The sequence below is a fragment of the Amblyraja radiata genome, chromosome 37 (assembly GCF_010909765.2).
Source record: "Amblyraja radiata isolate CabotCenter1 chromosome 37, sAmbRad1.1.pri, whole genome shotgun sequence".
NCBI lineage: Eukaryota > Metazoa > Chordata > Chondrichthyes > Rajiformes > Rajidae > Amblyraja > Amblyraja radiata.
In genome coordinates, this window is record NC_045992.1 from 17,776,351 (window position 1) to 17,795,445 (window position 19,095).

At 42.8% G+C, this 19,095-nt stretch overlaps 1 protein-coding gene across 1 annotated transcript in view; it reads left to right on the forward strand.

Annotated features, from left to right (window-relative positions):
- The window catches only part of tm9sf3 (transmembrane 9 superfamily member 3), a 78,996-nt gene extending 62,632 nt beyond the window's left edge, over positions 1 to 16,364 (forward strand). Inside the window, exons 9-15 of the mRNA XM_033012867.1 lie at positions 2,847 to 2,977; positions 4,785 to 4,924; positions 5,370 to 5,438; positions 6,426 to 6,572; positions 8,494 to 8,577; positions 10,365 to 10,441; positions 15,013 to 16,364. Coding sequence (XP_032868758.1) covers positions 2,847 to 2,977; positions 4,785 to 4,924; positions 5,370 to 5,438; positions 6,426 to 6,572; positions 8,494 to 8,577; positions 10,365 to 10,441; positions 15,013 to 15,080 — 716 coding nt within the window. The 3' untranslated portion in view covers positions 15,081 to 16,364. The remainder of the gene's footprint in view (positions 1 to 2,846; positions 2,978 to 4,784; positions 4,925 to 5,369; positions 5,439 to 6,425; positions 6,573 to 8,493; positions 8,578 to 10,364; positions 10,442 to 15,012) is intronic.
- The last annotated feature ends 2,731 nt before the right edge of the window (positions 16,365 to 19,095 follow it).

The following is a 19,095-nucleotide window of genomic DNA, read 5'->3' on the forward strand; positions in this document are numbered from 1 at the left end:
GCCCATAAATAAATGTATTATTATTATTATTATTATTATTATTATTGTAAATAGCCCCAGCACCGAACCTTGCGGTACCCCACTAGTCACTGCCTGCCATTCTGAAAGGGACCCGTTAATCCCTACTCTTTATTTCCTGTCTGCCGAACAATTTTCTATCCATGTCAGCACTCTACCCCCAATACCATGTGCCCTAATTTTGCCCACTAATCTCCTATGTGCCCACTAATCTCCTATGTGCAACCTTATCAAATGCTTTCTGAAAGTAAAGGTACACTACATCCACTGACTCGCCCTTGTCCATTTTCCTAGTTACATCCTCAAAAAATTCCAGAAGATTAGTCGAGCATGATTTCCCCTTCGTAAATGCATGCTGACGGACCAATCCTGTTACTGCTATCCAAATGTGCGGCTATCTCATCTTTTATAATTGACTCCAGCATTTACCCTCTTTCATGAAATAGGGTAAACACTTCGGAATAAACGGATCATGATTTTTTTTTTTTCAGTTGTGTTCACACAAACTACAAGGAAAGTAACAAAATTAGCTCTCGCTCAGATACGAAATCAAAGATTCAAATATAAAATGTGCTTAAAAATGGGAAATGGTGGTATCTTCCTGGAAACTTGAACCAGAAAATGGTGGTTCAGAAGAATCATTAGAAAAACCTTTTAGGCCTAAGACCAAGTGCTGATAAAGAATCCGTCTTTCCACAGACTCTGCCTGGCCTTTTGAATGTTTCCAACATTCACCTTTTCTGAATATCCAGCATCTATATGTTTGCATTTTCATATCCTGGAAAGCTGACCGTGCATCATATTATTAATTCATAATCCTAAAAAGTTAAATCATGAACAAGAATCAAATTGATTGATTATTTTCATACTTTGCAAAACAATTTTTCAGGATGAAAAATCACTGGTGCAGTTAAGCTGAGGCATCACTATAGCTATATCTGTGCATCGGCTGCAGGGAGTTTTGTACTTCGTGCAACCATAGCAAAGGCAAGATAAGCCCATGCAGCCCACCAATACATGTTTATGCCACTAGGCGGTGCAATGGGACTAATTTCCTCCAATTGAACTAGTTTCTAACATCACTATAGGCAAAGACAATGAAATATGTGTGATTTCTTTATTATTTCTTGCTGTGTTTATGCATCTCAAAAATTGTGAGTTTTCCTCTCTCTCAACCACGTTCTTTTTAGATGATAGTTACTATTTTAATTACAATCCAGGATCTGGATTGTAATTGTCTAAATCGGTTCTCTGGAGAACATGGATAGGTGACGTTTCAAATCAGACCCTTCTTCAACCCAGTCTGGAGAGGGATCCTGACCTGAAACATCATCTATTCAAGTTCTGCAAAGATACTGCTTGACTGACTTAGTTACTCCACCATTTTGTGCCCTTTTATTTGTAAACTAGCGGCTGCGGTTCCTTGTTTGTACATGTCTAAATCAGTTTCTACATGTCTTAAATTTGCGACCGACAGCAGAGGGAGTATAACCTATAGCAGCAGCGAGGTTTAGAGCATTTGCCATTCAACGCATAATGTCAGAAAGTGGATCACCTCACGGCCTGGTCTCGGTTCACGAACACCCAACATTGCCCCCCCCCCCCCCCCCCACATACACACTGCCGTCCATGATATTATTAAATTCAAAAGTCTGTCGTAGGTTAATTCCTATGAGAGGTAGAGCTAGTTTCCTCCCCTCGTCACGTTTAGTCATTGTTCTTGTCAGTCTTGTGTGCTTTTGATGCCGTTCATTACAATACAGTGCAGGTATGGTTATCATATCAAGTGATTTGTGTATTTTCCAATTTACAGACAAGATTAACATGGACATCTCTTAACGCAGATCTCTTGTTCCCAAGGGATAACCTGTATTCAGTTACACTTTCCCGCTGCAACCACCAACCCAGCCTCTTGCGTCTATTCTTTGATAATGTGATAGTTTCCCGTCAAATATTGCAATCGATTCTGCTTTACACTAAAAGTGGAGGTTGTTTTACAGTAAATAATGATACGCTGGTACCAATCATAGCTGATTTAGACTTTAGAGACACAGCGTAGAAACAGGCCCTTCGGCCCACCGAGTCCGTGCCGTGATCACCCCTTACACTAGTACTATCCTACACACGAGGGCAATTTACTATTTTTACCAAAGCTAATTAGCCTTCATACCTGTACGTCTTTGTAGTGTGGAAGGAAACCGGATCACCCAGAGAAAACCTATGCGGTCATAGGGAGAATGTACAAACTCAGTCAGGAACGAACCCGGCCTGAAGTCGAGATCGAACCCAGGTCTTTGGTGCTGTACAGCAGCAACTTTACTGCTGCACCACTCCCGCCCTGATTGTTTACAAAACTATAAAATTAGCTGTAATATTCTTATTTTCCACAGATTGAGCTGGTATATTCCTACTTCCCACATATGTTGGTGACATTTTTCATCATTATTGGTGACCAAAATGACTGACAATTTCTGGTTTGGGGTTACAGCTGCTGTAAGCCCTGCTGTACAAGTTGCCTTGGAGGCACAAGGACAAGCTCCAAGTCCTTGGAACAAATTAGATATAGCTGGAGTGGAATCTTTGTTCAGGGAAGAAGGACAGGGTGTTTGGTATTTCCTTAATGGGGAAGACATGGGCGAAGAAAGGAAGTGGAGATGGATGGGCCCTGGTTATTATGTCACATGAGAAATGTCCCAGATAGAAATGAGAAAAAGATAATATAGGAATAATATAGCATTAATTCATAATGTGAAAATCTATTTGTGTAATGCGAATGCTGATGAAACTGAAATTAATAGTAAATTTCTGCTTTTTTTACATTTAATCAGGCAGAAGATGGATAAAACAGATGTTTATCGGGGCTTTTCTGATCCCAGCCATGGTGTGTGGAACCGCATTCTTCATAAACTTCATTGCGATCTATTATCATGCATCACGGGCCATTCCTTTTGGAACAATGGTAAGCATGGCAGCTAAGGCATCAATGGTTGAATCATTCTCAAAGCTAAATGACTAAATATCATACTTACCAATGAAGTTTGCAAAGTTGAAATTCTAATGATTTTTTGGTCATCCTTATTTGGTCTACGCTACATTGAAGCTCAGTATTACACAGTATCATTATTGTTTGCTCTAATTATGGACAAGTAATACCAGACTTATCGTTATTGCTTTTTAATAGTGTTAAACAGAGTTAATCTTCACATGAGGAATATTTTCATTACCTCAATGTGGAAGAACCAAAATTGGTTTTGTACATGAAACCTTGGATTGGAAAGATACAACATTTTCTTCCTTTAGCTGTGAGCATTGCTGTCTTAATTTTATGGCTAACCAAGATAAATAGCCACTTTTTTTGCCCTACAGAGTCTAAAATTAGAGGGCATAAGTCCAGAGTGAGAGGGGAAAGATTGAAAGGAGAGCTGAGGGGCAATTACTTTACAGTTGCCCCTCGACTCCACTACTTCACACACAGGGTGGCGCTTATTGAACGAGGTGGTGGTGGAGCCATGTATCATTGCGATGTTTTGAGAGAGACTTGGACGATGACATGATGAAGAGGGGTTTGGAAAGATGAGGCCCAGGCACAAGCAAGTGGGGCTAGCTCAGTTAGGCAACTTAATCACCATGGACGAGATGGGCCGAGTGGCCTGTCTCCTTGCTATAGAGTTTATGATTCTTGAATTAGCTGTACCTTAATGGGCTCTGGTGTCATCATTGAATTGCCCACAATACCTATTATGCTAATACCATACAAAGAAAGCTGTTGGTTTGAAAAATAATTTAGCAGATGACGTGTCTTTTTGTATCAACCTGACATTCATAAATGTTTTGCACGTGACACTACAGACTCAATGTTTTTATGATTGTATTCATACCAGTTATGGTTTGCAGTATGTAAAAAACAAGGAACTAAATGCTGGTTTACAAAAAAAGACCAGTGCTGGAGTAACTCAGTGGGTTAGGCAGCATCCCTGGAGAATATGGGAGAAATTCTTCAAAGTCGGCACTTATCCATGTTCTCTAGTTCACATGTTCACAGAGCCCTAGTGAGACCACACCTGGAGTATTGTGTGCAGTTTTGGCCCCCTAATTTGAGGAAGGACATTCTTGCTATTGAGGGAGTGCAGCGTAGGTTTACAAGGTTAATTCCCGGGATGGCGGGACTGTCATATGCTGAGAGAATGGAGCAGCTGGGCTTGTACACTCTGGAGTTTAGAAGGATGAGATGGGATCTCATTGAAACATATAAGATTGTTAAGGGTTTGGACACGCTAGAGGCAGGAAACATGTTCCCGATGTTGGGGGAGCCCAGAACCAGGGGCCACAGTTTAAGAATAAGGAGTAAGCCATTTAGAACGGAGACGAGGAAACACTTTTTCTCACAGAGAGTTGTAAGTCTGTGGAATTCTCTGCCTCAGAGGGCGGTGGAGGCCGGTTCTCTGGATGCTTTCAAGAGGGAGCTAGATAGGGCTCTTAAAAATAGCGGAGTCAGGGGATATGGGGAGAAGGCAGGAAGGGGGTACTGATTGGGGATGATCAGCCATGATCACATAGAATGGCGGTGCTGGCTCGAAGGGCTGAATGGCCTACTCCTGCACCTATTGTCTATTGTCTATTCTCCAGCAATGCTATCTGCCATGCTGAGTTTCTCCAGCACTTTGTGTCTTTTATGGTTGACAGTTTGTGAGAATATTTTAGTGGTGCAGTAACTTTGCGCAGCAAGGTTAAATTGACTCTAAGATGATTGTTCTCCTCTTTCAAAGGTTGCCGTTTGCAGCATTTGTTTTTTTGTCATCCTCCCACTGAATTTAGTGGGGACTATTCTTGGTAGAAATATGTCAGGACAACCCAACTTCCCTTGCCGTGTAAATGCAGTGCCACGTCCAATTCCAGAGAAGAAGTGGTAAGTAGATGTAAAGATTTATTGACAATTTATTCAGTTCATTATATGATTTAGAGAAATCAACATTTTAAACTCTGTTAAAATGTCAGCTTCTGTAAGCAGCAGAAATGATTTGCTGGACAAAACTCTATTAAATCAACGCTGCTAGTTCATTTTGTTTACTGAGCTTTCAATGATCAGTGTGTCTTTCTAGCACAAGGCAGTCATTTCATCTTTTGAGTTTTATAGCGGAAATTGGTTTAATACAATTCACAGTTCTCTTTATTCTGCGAACGCAAGGAATATATCTCGGTACGTGGAATGCTATCTTGGAGGAGACTCGCTCTTAGAATCAAAATAAAAGGCTTCTCCACACTGGAAATATTGGAAAATGTGGCGGCAATGGACAATGCTTTCTATTGTAGCGTTGTGCTCACTGGTGCTGACTTTAACCCTGTGTTTGCAGGTTTATGGAGCCAGCTGTTATCGTCTGCCTTGGTGGAATCTTGCCATTTGGTTCTATTTTTATTGAGATGTAAGTTTTGTTTTACTTTTATACGGTAGCAAAAAAAATTTTGTTGGGTTGGTTTTTCTGCAGACATTCTCTACAGAATTTTTACGTAAGGGCCAAGAGAGATGATATGGTTTCTGTGCATTGATTGCACTTCCCTGACAGTGACTGCCATCATGGATCTGTTCAGTGAGCTACAGGTTATCCAGTATCACAAGATGTCACTAAGCTCACTTAACAGCCAGCCACACAGTTCACTGATACTTTATTGTCACATGTACCAAGGTACAGTGAAATGCTTTGTACAACCCGATACATTCATGCAGCAGACCTCACCTGGGCAGAACACGAGTCGCCACGTTTCTGGCAGCGACAACGTTTCAAAAAGTTCACCAAACAGTCCTATCTACTGCCTGCCACCACACGTGACTGCAGGCAGCCCCCTGCCGGGCCCCCCTTTGTTCTCGACGTGTCCCCCTTCATTCAGGATGAATATTCTTTCTCCACAGATACTGTTTGATCTGATGAATATTTATAGCATTTTTGCCTGTAGGAAGGAAGGAGCAGGAATGGTTTATTCTTGGCCATTCGCTTGTAAATAACTGATTTTGAAGCATTCCTTTCCATTTAAATAGTGGAATGCAGCATTCTTCAGTGAAGCCTTACGGTATTCACATTTACGCAGAAACGTAATGCTGTGTACAAGTGAGGTAGAGGAGGTGGTGAAATCATTTAGCAATACCAATACAGGACTCTGCTCATTCTGACCCACTGGTCATTTTAAACAGGGTAAATCACTGATGATGGCCAATGGTGAGAGCACTTTCAGATGTGTAAAGAATGTATACGATGGTATTAAAGGGAACTGGGTCTTGGTGTTAATACACTGATTTAGTTGGATTACTGTGTGAATTTGTACAGTTGTCATAAACTCTAAAAACTATAATCACTGAAGTTTAGACAGATCAATTTAAAAAGTGCATTGTGATTTACTGTTCTTCTCTCCTTCAGGTACTTCATCTTCACCTCTTTTTGGGCTTACAAGATATATTACGTATACGGTTTCATGATGCTTGTCCTGGTTATTCTCTGCATTGTGACCGTGTGCGTTACCATTGTCTGCACTTACTTTCTGCTAAATGCTGAAGATTACAGGTGGTAAGTTATCTCCCACCTATCTGTGTGACTATTGGTTAAATGTTCATTTACTGGAGGCTGGGACAGTGGTAGAGCTGCTGCCTTACAGTGCCTGGGACCCAAGTTCGTTCCTGACCTCGGGTGCTCTCTCTGCAGTAAGTCCTCCATGTGATCATGTGGGTTACCTCCGGGTGCTCCAGTTTCCTCCCACATCCCTAAGACGTGCAGGTTTGTAGGTTAATTGGCTTCTGTAAAATTGTCCATAGTGTGTAGGGTCATGCCAAGTCATGCCATAGTCATGCCAAAATGGGATGACACCAATCCTGTGTCCGCAAGATCAATTGTTGGTGTGGACTCTGTGGGTCGATGGGCCTGTTTCCACACTATATCTCTGAGACTAAGCCGTGTGTGAGAAGGGCTTTAGTACAGAACTGTTTCCTGTCACTCCAGTGAACCAGACTCTCAAAATATCTGATTGTGTTTAACTTTCACTTTGGTTCAGATTTGTTGATACCAAATGCCTCCGGTACTTTATCCAATTCACTGCTCTTTATATGGGAACCCAACTACTATTCAGCAGGCTTTGTAACGCTAAAGGGCTTTGTATTTGAACCCCTGTGTACATGTACAGCACATTACGATGTGGTTTAGTTTAGGTGTGGAACCCGTACACTAGTTCGATGCTGCACAACAGGAACAATTTGCAGCAGCCATTTAACCTACAAACCTGCACATATTTTGGATGCGAGAGGAAACCGGGGCACCCAGAGAACACCCACGTGGTCTCAGGGAGAACGTACAAACTCCGTACAGACAGCGCTCGCAGCCGGGATTGAACCAGTGTCTCTGGCGCCACGAGGCAGCTACTCTACTGCTGCGCCACTGTACTGCCCTGATGAGTGTGTTGAAGTGTTGAACAAGAGCCATGGTTTTATATGTAAAATTCCCATTTGTTCAATAATACCTGCCAGGTTCGTCCTGTGGTAATGCGGAATTAATTTTACTTTTATTACGATCAGTTAAATTGAGATTATAACAGCTTATTTCAGAGACTGACAATTCTGTGAAAAACATGGTGCTCCGTCTACTTTCATTGCAGCTGCATTGACTTTACTTTAGACTTTAGAGACACAGCAAGGAAACATGCCCTGCTGGCTACTCAGTCCGTGCCGACCAGTGATACCCACGCACTGGGCAATTTTACAAAGCGTTTGGCGTGTGGAAGGAAACCGGAGCACCCGGAGAAAGCCCATGGGGAGAACGTACAAACTCCATACAAACAGCACTTGTAGTCAGGATAGAGCCGGGGCTCTGGCGCTGTAAAGCAGCATCTCTACTGCTGTGCCTATGTGCAGCTTTTGAACCATCTGTCACCTGTGGCAACAAAGAGCCCCGGGGTTAGTTTTTTGCCATGAGACTCTGATCTTTGTATTGGTTGCAGCTTTTGGTTTGGAACAAAAATGCTAGAATGAAAAGATCTGTTTCTAATCTAATAAAACTGCAGCTCTCTGAATTTGGACTGTTTTACGTTATAACATAACGCCTCATATAATGACATGACAGCAATTCTCAAAGGAAGTGGTCCTCTATCTACTTAAAGTTGCATTCTTTATGATTGCAAGTTTTTGTTACACGATGAGTAGTGGGTGTTGGAAACGCGCTGCCAGGGGTGGTAATGGAGCGAGATATGATAGTGCCTTTAAAGCAGCGTTAGGATAGACACATGGATATGCAGGGAATGGAGGGATTCAGGTTATGTGCAAGGAGATAAGAGATGGCTTGACATCATGTTGGGCACAGACATTGAAGGCCCAAGAGCCTGCGCCTGTGATGTACTATGTTCTATACTTTCCTGTTGTGGAATGTTTTAGTATGTAGAGTGATATTGAAGATTTTTGATTTAATGCATCTTTTCTCAACATGAAACTTCTTGCTGTTGCAGGCAATGGACAAGCTTTCTTTCGGCAGCATCTACTGCAGTCTATGTTTACATGTACTCCTTCTACTACTACTTCTTCAAAACAAAGTACGCAACCAAGTTTATTTGTTTAACTTATAATTGTACTGTCAAGCCAAATAAAGGTGTTCAGAATGCATGATCGTGGTAACTTGGTTAAAGAGAATGTGGATGTGAATGTGGACAAGGCATGATAGTAAGTTTGCAGATGACACTAAAATAGGTGGTATCATAGATAGTGAAAATGGCTGTCAAGAATACCAGTGGAATCGTGATCAGTTGGGCAAGTGGGCCGAGGAATGGCAAATGGAGTTTAATTCAGATAAGTATGGGGTGTTACATTTTGGGAAGTCAAGCAGGGCAGGACCTTCGCAGTGAACAGTCGGGTCCTGGGCAATGTTGCAGAGCAGAGGAATCCAGGAGTACAAGGACATTCCTCCCTGGAAATAGCATCACAGGTAGATAGGGTGGTGGAAAGGGAATAGAGTCTTGAAGTTGGGAAGTTATGTTTCAGTCGTACAAGATGCTGATGATGCCACATTTTGAGTACTTTATTCAGTTTTGGTCCCACTGCTGTAGGAATGATACCATTTGGCTGGTGAGAGTACAGAGATTAACAAAGATGTTACCACAGCCATATGTGACTATGGGTGTCTCGGGTTATGGGGAGAAGGCAGGAGATTGGGGTTAAGAAGGAAAGATAGATTGAATGGCAGAGGACTTGATGGGCCGAACAGCCTAATTCTGCTCCTATCACCGCCCAGAGGGAGAACAATGAGAGACCTGGGGGGGGGGGGGGGGCGCGGAGAACTAAGGGGACCACAAATGAAATACTTAGTAACTGTGGGCGCCCTTTATGCAGACCTTGAGTGGGCAAAACAACAAATCTCACTGTGACTTGTCACATGTGATAATAAAGTATTGTTTCTTCATTCATCCATCCATCACTTATGAATTTATGTTTAATTTACGTATTTTTGAATTATGCGCTGCTTTTCAGTAACGTTATCCCCACATAAAATTTCTCAAAGACATGACTGCTCCCACACACTGCTGGGCAGCATTTCCTATCCTGTAAACCTGAGGTCAACCAATTCTTCCTGTTTCTTAGTCCTATCTGAAACCAGCTGCTGTTTGCACATGACACTTATGTTTGATGACCTTTAATTTAATAACGGCTTGACTTTAAAACAATCCCCTTTCACTTTCACATCTCATAATAGGGTCTTCTATCTGATCCTCAGGAATTGCCTCCAGCCTCTCAGCCCTCAAATAAGTGCTTTCCCCAAATTTAATCCATGGCTGTGTTTTCTGTTTATTCCAGCCCAAGATCTTAATTCCCTCACGAATAAATGTAATAGCTTTTATATATTTTTTTTAAAGTAATAACGTTTACCACTTAGCCCAAGCTTGTGGTTATTTTCCTCATCTCTAATATTTCTCACCCTATGACAATACAATACCAAACTCCAAAGATTATTGTGAAGTTGATAGTGGCTCATCTATTTTTGTTCTGACTTACCATTGTATTCTAGTCTATACAAGCCTGGTGACATTTTGCTTTTGGACTTGACTTATTTGGCAAGTTTTCCTTGGTTTATTTTGACTCTCATAGTGTTGCGTTGTCATTAACTTCTGTCCCCCAGTCTCTTAAATTTTTATTGAGACTGGCCTCCCTTCAGTCGAAAGATGGCCACCTTTTGTATGGAAATAAATGTCATTGCATAATAGGATATTGTGTGTGTAAGAGCACATGTTCATCAAATTTTAAGAACTGTTAAAAGCTGAATAATTTGTGTGATTAAATGTTGGTCTATTGTGCACTAAAATCATGATTTACTACTTTTGTTCAAAAGGATGTATGGACTGTTTCAGACGGCATTCTATTTTGGGTACATGGCAGTATTCAGCTCTGCGCTTGGGATCATGTGTGGTAAGTGCTGTGTTGGAATTGTAGTGGTTCAGGAGCAACAATCTGTTGGAAGAACGCAGTGGGTCAAACAGCATCTATATGCTTATGCTGAACAGTCAGTCCTCAACACAGGTCTTACCTTTGTGCATCTCTGCCAGTACCTCAACCAATTCTGGGCCTGACATGACGTTGAGCTCTTCTGTCGCCTCTGTGCCTGTTTCATTGGCAAGGAGTCCTCATCAACCCTCCACTGATAACCTCTTCTCAAGTCTCCAACTCTCCGCTTCTTCTTAGACCCTTTGGACCTTTTACCCTCGCTTGAACCTTTCACTTCCAATTGCTGTGATATCATCCACCTCAACTTCTCCAAAGATAGACACAAAGTGCTGGGGTAACTCAGCGGGTCAGTCAGGAATCTCTAGAGATAAAGGATGGGTGACATTTTGGGTCGGAAACCTTCTGCAGACTAATGAAGGGTCAATCTCAAGAAGAGTTCTGACCCGAAACGTCACCCATCCTTTTTCTCTAGAGATGCCTGACCCGCTGAGTTACCCCAGCACTTTGTGTCTACGGTCTAAACCAGCATCTGCAGTTCCTTCCTATGCCTCAACTTCTCCACAGCCCTCACCAACTCCATGCATACATTGTGCAAATGCGTAGCTATCCATTCACTGAGCAACCTAGTTATCAAATCCACAGACGGTCAGTGCTGTTATAGTCGGGTGGACTACCTTTACTTTGCACTGGCCCAGCGACGGCTCTCAGATACCACCTCTTATCTCTCCGTGCATCATGACCTTACCAACAACCACCGGCCCACTGTCACAGATTTCATCACATCAGCAGATTTCCCCTCCATAGTTTCAACGTGATCATGCCTCGTCCCTACACTTCCTGCTTTTCTTACCCGGGATCCATAGACAGATCCAAGGTCCATAGCCAGGATCCTTAAATAGGCCCATTATTTCTGCCTGCTTTAGTTTGGTTTAGAGATACAGCGTAGAAACAGGCCCTTCGGCCCACTGAGTCCGTACTAGCACTACCTTACACACTAGGGACAATTTACAATTTGTACTGAACCCAATTAACCTACAAACCTGTACGTCTTTGGAGTGTGGGAGGAATGCAGAGCACCCGGGGAAACCCCATACAGTCATGGAGAATGTACAAACTCCATTGGACAGCACCCATTGTCGGTACTAAAGCCAGGTCTCTGGCGCTGTAAGTCGGCAACTCTACCGCTGCCTCACAATGCTCTTGCCCCATTGAACTTGTTTCTTCATACCGTACTCTATCCTGTTTCCCCCTGTCATTACGTTCCCCCTTGCATCCAGGACAGCTTGTTCCGTCACTTTCACAATGTCCATTCTCTAGCTCCCACCACCTCATCATTCTGGGTGTCCAGTCCGTATACATCTCCATCGTCCATTGAAAAGATGTTAAAACCTTCTGCTTCTTTCTGCAACACACATCCAACCAGCTCACAGGTCACAGTTTAAGGATAAGGGGGAAATCTTTTAGGACCGAGATGAGGAAAACATTTTTCACACAGAGAGTGGTGAATCTCTGGAATTCTCTGCCACAGAAGGTAGTTGAGGCCTGTTCATTGGCTATATTTAAGAGGGAGTTAGATGTGGCCCTTGTGGCTAAAGGGATCAGGGGGTATGGAGAGAAGGCAGGTACAGGATACTGAGTTGGATGATCAGCCATGATCATATTGAATGACGGTGCAGGCTCGAAGGGCCGAATGGCCTACTCCTGCACCTATTTTCTATGTTTCCCCTTCACCAACACTCTCATCTGCCTGGCTGAACTCTGACCAACTTCTCTTTCAACTGCTCTCACTTTGTACAAATCCAAGGTGTAGCCACGGGCACTCGCTCAGGTCCTAGCTACATCTGTCGTTTTTGTTAGCGATGTGGTGTAGCCTCGTTCCAAACTTAAAGCCCTGTCCCACTGTACGAGTTCATTCAAGAGTTCTCCCGAGTTTGCCCTGATTCAAACTCGGAGATTTACGGTAATGGCCGCTCGCAGATACTCGGGGCTCTCGTGGACATTTTTCAACATGTTGAAAAATCTTCAAGAGTCTTCCCGAGCTTACCGCGTTTCCCGAGTACCTGCCGTTAGCGTTACGAGCCTCTAAGAGACGTCCACGGGCTTGGACGTACCCGCTTCGTTCATTCTATGTACTTACCACGAGTTTAAACTCGGGAAAGCTCTTGAATGAGCTTGTACAGTGGGACAGGGCTTTTACTCTGGCAACACCAGCAGATTGTTTGTTGCTCCAGTAACTAGCGCTTGCAGTCTCTGGTGTCTCCAAGGCTAGATCAGGGTCTAGGTGGACACTAAAACCAGGGTTGCCAGCTTTGGATTTTATTTGTCTGAACATGGGCTGTGGATTGGAATGAAACTGAAAGTGTTTAATTTTAGTTTAGAGATAGGTAGAGGAATCCAGCCCTTTGGCCCACTGAGTACACCGACCAGCAATTCTAGCACACTAACACTATCCTACACACTCTAGGGACCATTTACAATTTTACCAAGCCAATTAGCCTACAAGCCTGTACATCTTTGGAGTGTGGGAGGAAATCGGAGCTCCCAGAGAGAACCCACGCAGGTCACGGGGAGAACGTACAAACTCCATACAGACAACACCCAAAGTCATGATCAATCCCGGGTCTCTGGCACTGTAAGGCTGCAACTCTACCGCTGCGCTGTCCATTCTATGATGTATCATTGAATAATTCTAAATTAAATGGTCAAATTTGGCTTCCATGCACCCTAAAACTTAAAAAATAGCAGTAATTTCTCTAAACTGAGAGCAATGATTTATTGTTACTGCGGACCTATCTGTATTTGCCATTTATAAATCAAAAGCTATTAAATGTTGGACATGTCTGGTGACCTAGCTGTGCATTGAAGTTGACTGGTTGGTAAGTTGATGAGCCAAGCCATCAAGACTTATCGAATGACCTATTGGGCGAGTATCATCGGGGAACAATGTGTCGCAGGGGAAATTGATATTGTGATGATTTTGATGTTAGTTATACTTTAGAGATATGGCATGGAAACAGGCCCTTCAGTCCACTGAGTCCGAGCTGACCAGCGCTCACCCCCGTGCACTAACACTATCCTACACACTAGGGACAATTTTACAATTTTTACATAACAGTATGGAGTTTATACGTTCTCCCTATGACTGCGTGAGTTTTTTTCCGGGCGCTCCGGTTTCCTCCCACATCCAAACCTGTACGTCTTTGGAGTGTGGGAGGAAACCGGATCATGAGTAAATCCCATGTGGTCACTGGGAGAACATGCAAACTCAACAGACAGCACCTGTAGTCATAAGTTCATAAGTGATAGGAGCAGAATTAGTCCATTTGGCTGATCTATCTATCTATCCCATTCTCCTGCTGCTCCCCATAACCCCTGACACTTGCGCTAATCAACTAGTCAGGATCGAACCTGGGTCACAGGCGCTGTACCGCCCTACAGTGAAGTTGTGGTGCAGTTGTTCGGACTTAACTTTCAATGGGTTAGTTGTCACTTTAAGTCTTGCTACATGCTTTGACTACGCAGTCTTGATCCCACAAAACTATTTTGCGGAGAAGTGGTGTAATTTTCTTCGGTTCTGTTGGTATTTGTCCACCCACCAATACTTCAAACTCATTATCTGGTCTTTATCACATTACTGTCACTGGGAACTTGCTGGGTGCAAATTGGTTGCAGCATTTCCTGTCTTACAACCGTGGCTACAGTTCAAAGAAAAAAGGCTTAATTGGCTGTAAAACTCTGGGACTCACTGAGGTTCTGAGTGTTGCTGAATAATTTCAGTTTTTTTCCTTTTATTAGGCAATTAAGCATTTCAGGGTAATTGGAATGGAAACATGCATCAAGACTTTTATGTTAGATTTTACCTGCTTCAGCACTTGACGTTGACTGGGCGTGGGAGGGGGGAGGGGGGTAGACATGTCTGAAACCACTTGGTGAAGAAACCAGATTTACCAAATTGAAAATCTCATTTAGTTTATTATGTTTGAACTGTCTGTTTGACTGCTCCCTTTTACTTAGAGTGGGGGAATGTAGAACCAGAGGTTTGAAGTGAGAGGGGCAAGATTTAATAGGAACCTGGGGGGGGGGGGGGGCAACATTTTCACTGAAGGTGGTATATGGAATGAACGACCAGAGGATGTAGTTGAGGCAAGTACACAACCGTTAGTGTTCAGGCTCCGTGCATGGATATTAACTCATCTCAAGCATCTCCAGTAGTTATACATGAACTCCTGTATTTCACCTCAGTCCATACTGGGTCGGCCAGGAAATTGTCATTTGGTTTCCCACAGAGCTGCACCTATATTGGTGGATATATGGAACGAGCTGCCAGAGGAGGGAGTTGAGGCGGGCACTATAACAACACTTAAAAGACACTTGGACAAGTACATAGTAATAAACGTGTATAACATTATAATGTAACTAGGTATAGAAAAATTAATTTGACAAAGCAGAAACTATGCTGTTGTTGTAAATGGAATATTAATGTTAATCAGGATTGTTTGGATTGTAAGACGCTGTGCTCCTTTTTTTCCCACCAGGTGCTGTTGGTTTTATGGGAACAAGTGCCTTTGTCAGAAAGATCTACACAAACGTGAAAATTGACTAAGGAAGGCCAGAGACCAGGGGAGCTGAGGATCATTTTTCGTTTGTTAAACTGGAACTTGCACAGTTTAAACTGCAAGGAGACATTGGGTTAACACTGGGTAAAGTGTGGGTTCCATTGGTGGAAGTTTTAAGCAACATCTGTTTCCCTTGATCCTGAGCTCGTGTTGACTGTTTTAACCAACTCTTCAGTAAAGGCTTGGATTATATGCAGTAAGCATTACTACAACGCAGTGCTGATCTTCCCACACAAACATAGCTCATTAATGAAGAATAGACTAGCTCTCTTCAGTGAAGAGGACAAAGTTTATTTAAAATTATTTGTTCTATTGCAAAGGAGGGGAACATCTGACTACTTAAAAGTTATTCGAGCCTCTGTTCTGAGACAGTTAGCTTTCTGAACCAGACATAGAAAGCTAACTCCAGAAACTTTGTGCATTCTAGTTTTTGTGAGCGTTACTCAAAACCCTGCTATGTTTTTGTATTTTATCAATGTTGGGAACTTGCTGCATTTAATTTTAATTTGTGTACATTTGTCAGTTTATGTATACAGTAATAGAGTGCACATCAGTCATGAATATAATTGGACCAGCTCAACTTCTATATCTTCTAGTCTGAGAGGTAATTAATTCTCAGCTTCAGTCCATCCAAAGATCCAAAGAGTGAAGAATAAGGACAGAAGTGATCGTCTGCACTGAAATTCACGGTAGGTTAGTGTACAAGAAATGATGACACTGTTAGAAAGGCTGGGGATCTGTTGATGTTTTATTAGACAGGTCTAAAGGATATAATTGGGCGTGTAAACTAATCTTCTCATTTTGTTTTCCTCCTCTCCAAGAGTTAGTCTTGCAGCTTAGTCTTGTTTTATGTTGCGGTGGGAATGAAGGCTTACTTAAGGTAATATGAAAGGGGGTAATAAATGTATATAACCTTATAATGTAACTTTAGGCGTAGAACCCAAATTTATTTGGATGTACAGATTTATTACATAGTACTTTTTCTGATAACAAATTAATTTGGTGTATAAATGTGTGACAATTTTTGGGTGGCTTTTTACATCTTGCCCGCCATTGCATGAAGATGGCGCCTCCATTATATGTGTGGATGTTACTCTGACTCCTTTAGTATTTTTCCAATTCTGTCTCTGAAGGCTCAACAAAATTGTAATTTAGAATCTTAAAATTTTGTTAATCCTACCTGAGCACTTGACACGTGCATCGTCAGGAGCTTTACCGCTTAAAGGAATGTTCAGGAATAATGAAAACAAAATAAAAATTTTCAGACATAAGCCTTGGATTGATTTGATTGAGAGATACGGCGTGAAAGCAGGTCCTTCAGCCGACTGTATCCACGCCGACCAACACACCATTTTTGTTATTCACAGTAGGTTGCAACTTACTGAGCCCATTTACTGTGTACTTGTGTTTCCCCTCACACTTGGCTGGGTTAAACGCCACTTGCCATTCCTCTGCCCACATTACCAACTGGCTTGTATCCTGCTCAATCTTTTGACAACCTTCTTGTCCTCAGCTCAGCCAATTTTCTGCCGTCTACATCCTATGTAATCAGCCTGGGTGGCACTGTAAGGTAGCAGCTCTACCGCTGCGCCATCCTTCTTGCTGAATACCACATTTAGTTCCTCGCCCACTTCCTCCGGCCCCTGGTATAAATTCACTCCTTTCTCTTTGAGTGGTCCTACCCTGTACATATTTACCCTCCTATTTTTAATGTATGTATAAAATGTCTTTGGATTCCCTATAATTTTACTAATCTAGGACATTTCATGCCTTCTTTCTTGCTTTCCTAATATTTGTCAAGGGCCCTGCCTGATTTCAGCTCCCAAAACCTTGCATGTACTTTTCATTCTTCCAAGGTTTCTGAACCTTGTAATCCTTGGTGTTCTCTGGAACATGTTGGTCCGAAATTATAACCAGCCTTTAAATGAATTCCACATGTCCCCAATAACAGCTGCACACAATCTACTCTCCCTAGCTTTCTAAAACTGCTGTAATTAGCAATAATTTCATATTGGAGGCTTGCGAACAGAATCAGAATCAGAAGAGCACTTTATTTGCCAAGTATGTTTTGCAACATACGAGGAATTTCATTTGCCAAAGTCAGTCATACAAATAAAAAGTAACAGATCACCCAAAACACATTTTAACATGAACATCCACCACGGTGACTCCTACACATTCCTCACAGTGATGGAAGGCGAAATAAAGTTCAAGTCCCTTCCCTTTGTTGTTCCGCAGTCGGGTGCCTCAAGCCCTCCATTGACGGGACGATCTTGACTCCCGTAGTCGGCAGCTTTTGGGCCCTCCGCGTCGGGCCGATCAGCTCCCGCATCGGGGGGGGGAGGTCAGCTCCCCCGCGCGGGGTGATCAAACCTTGGAGGCTTGCGAACAGACAAGCAATCGTGCAATTTCTTAACCAATCCTTTTTTCAAAAATCCTTTGTGGAATAGAGAACAGACCAATAATTTAATGGAAAATTAAATGCAGACAGAAAGCAAAATACAAAGTGCGAGAGGAACTCAGCAGGTCAGGCAGCATCTGTTGAGAGGGAAAGATAGATCAGCCATGATTGAATGGCGAAGTAGACTTGATGGGCCGAACTTATGAACATCTCTGGAGGGAATGGACAGATGATGATTCAGATCAGAGAAGGTTCCCAACCCAAAACTGTCTGTTCATACTTTCCACAGATGCTGCCTAACCCACTGAGTTCTTCCAGCACTTTGTGTTTCGCTTAAGGTTCTAGAGTGTGCAGTCTCTTGCTCCCTCGAGGTCGGCTGCAGAAGGCTCCCACCCCCTGGGGAACAAAGGTGGACATGAACACGAACCACATTCAGAACATCCTGGAGAGGGAGGGTGAACAGCCGGCAGGAGTTGTGCACGTCGGCACAAACGACGTCGGGAAGAAGAAGGAGTTTCTGCTACGCAAGTTTAGAGAGTTAGAAAGAAGACTGAAAAGCAGGACTTCCAGGGTGGTTATCTCTGGATTGTTTCCAGTACCTCATGGGGGGGAGGAGTTGACATATTGGGAGTATAAAGATGGAGTTAAAGGGGAAGTGAGTACAGGAAAACTTACAAAAGAGTCTCGAATTAATGGGAAGGAAAGTTCGAAAAGGGATAAGGGAGTCAATAGTGACTATTGTGAAAGGGGAGGAGAATACCGTAGTCATTGTGTTGTATATGAATGCGCAAAGTATAAGAAATAAAGTGGATGAGCTTGAGGCACAGTTAGAAACTGGCAAGTATGATGTTGTGGGAATTACAGAGACATGGCTGTAAGAGGGCCAGAGCTGGGAACTGAATATCCAAGGGTATACGTCCTATCAAAAAGACAGGCAGGTGGGCATAGGGGGTGGGGTAGCTCTGTTGGTGAGGAATGAAATTCAGTCCCTTGCAAGGGATGACATAGAATCAGGAGATGTAGAGTCAGTATGGATAGAACTGAGGAATTGTAAGGGTAAAAAGACCCTAATGGGAGTTATCTACAGGCCCCCAAACAGTAGCCTGGATATAGGGCGCAAGTTGAATCAAGAGTTAAAATTGGCATGTAATAAAGGTAATGCTACGGTTGTTATGGGAGATTTCAACATGTGGGTAGACTGGGAAAATGAGGTTGGAACTGGACCCCCAAGAAAGGGAGTTTGTGGAGTGCCTCCGTGATGGATTCTTAGAGCAGCTTGTATTGGAGCCTACCAGGGAGAAGGCAATTCTGGATTTAGTGTTGTGCAATGAACCGGATTTAATAAAGGGAACTCGAGGTAAAGGAGCCATTAGGAGGTAGAGACCATAATATGATAAATTTTAATCTACAATTTGAGAGGGAGTAGGGTAAATCCGGGGTGTCCGTATTACAGTTGAGCAAAGGGGGCTATGGAGCCATGAGGGAGGAGCTGGCCAAAGTTAACTGGAAAGATACATTAGAAAACTGGAAGGATGACAGTGGAACAACAAGGGCAGGTATTTCTGGGAATAATACAGAAGGTGCAGGATCGGTTCATTCCA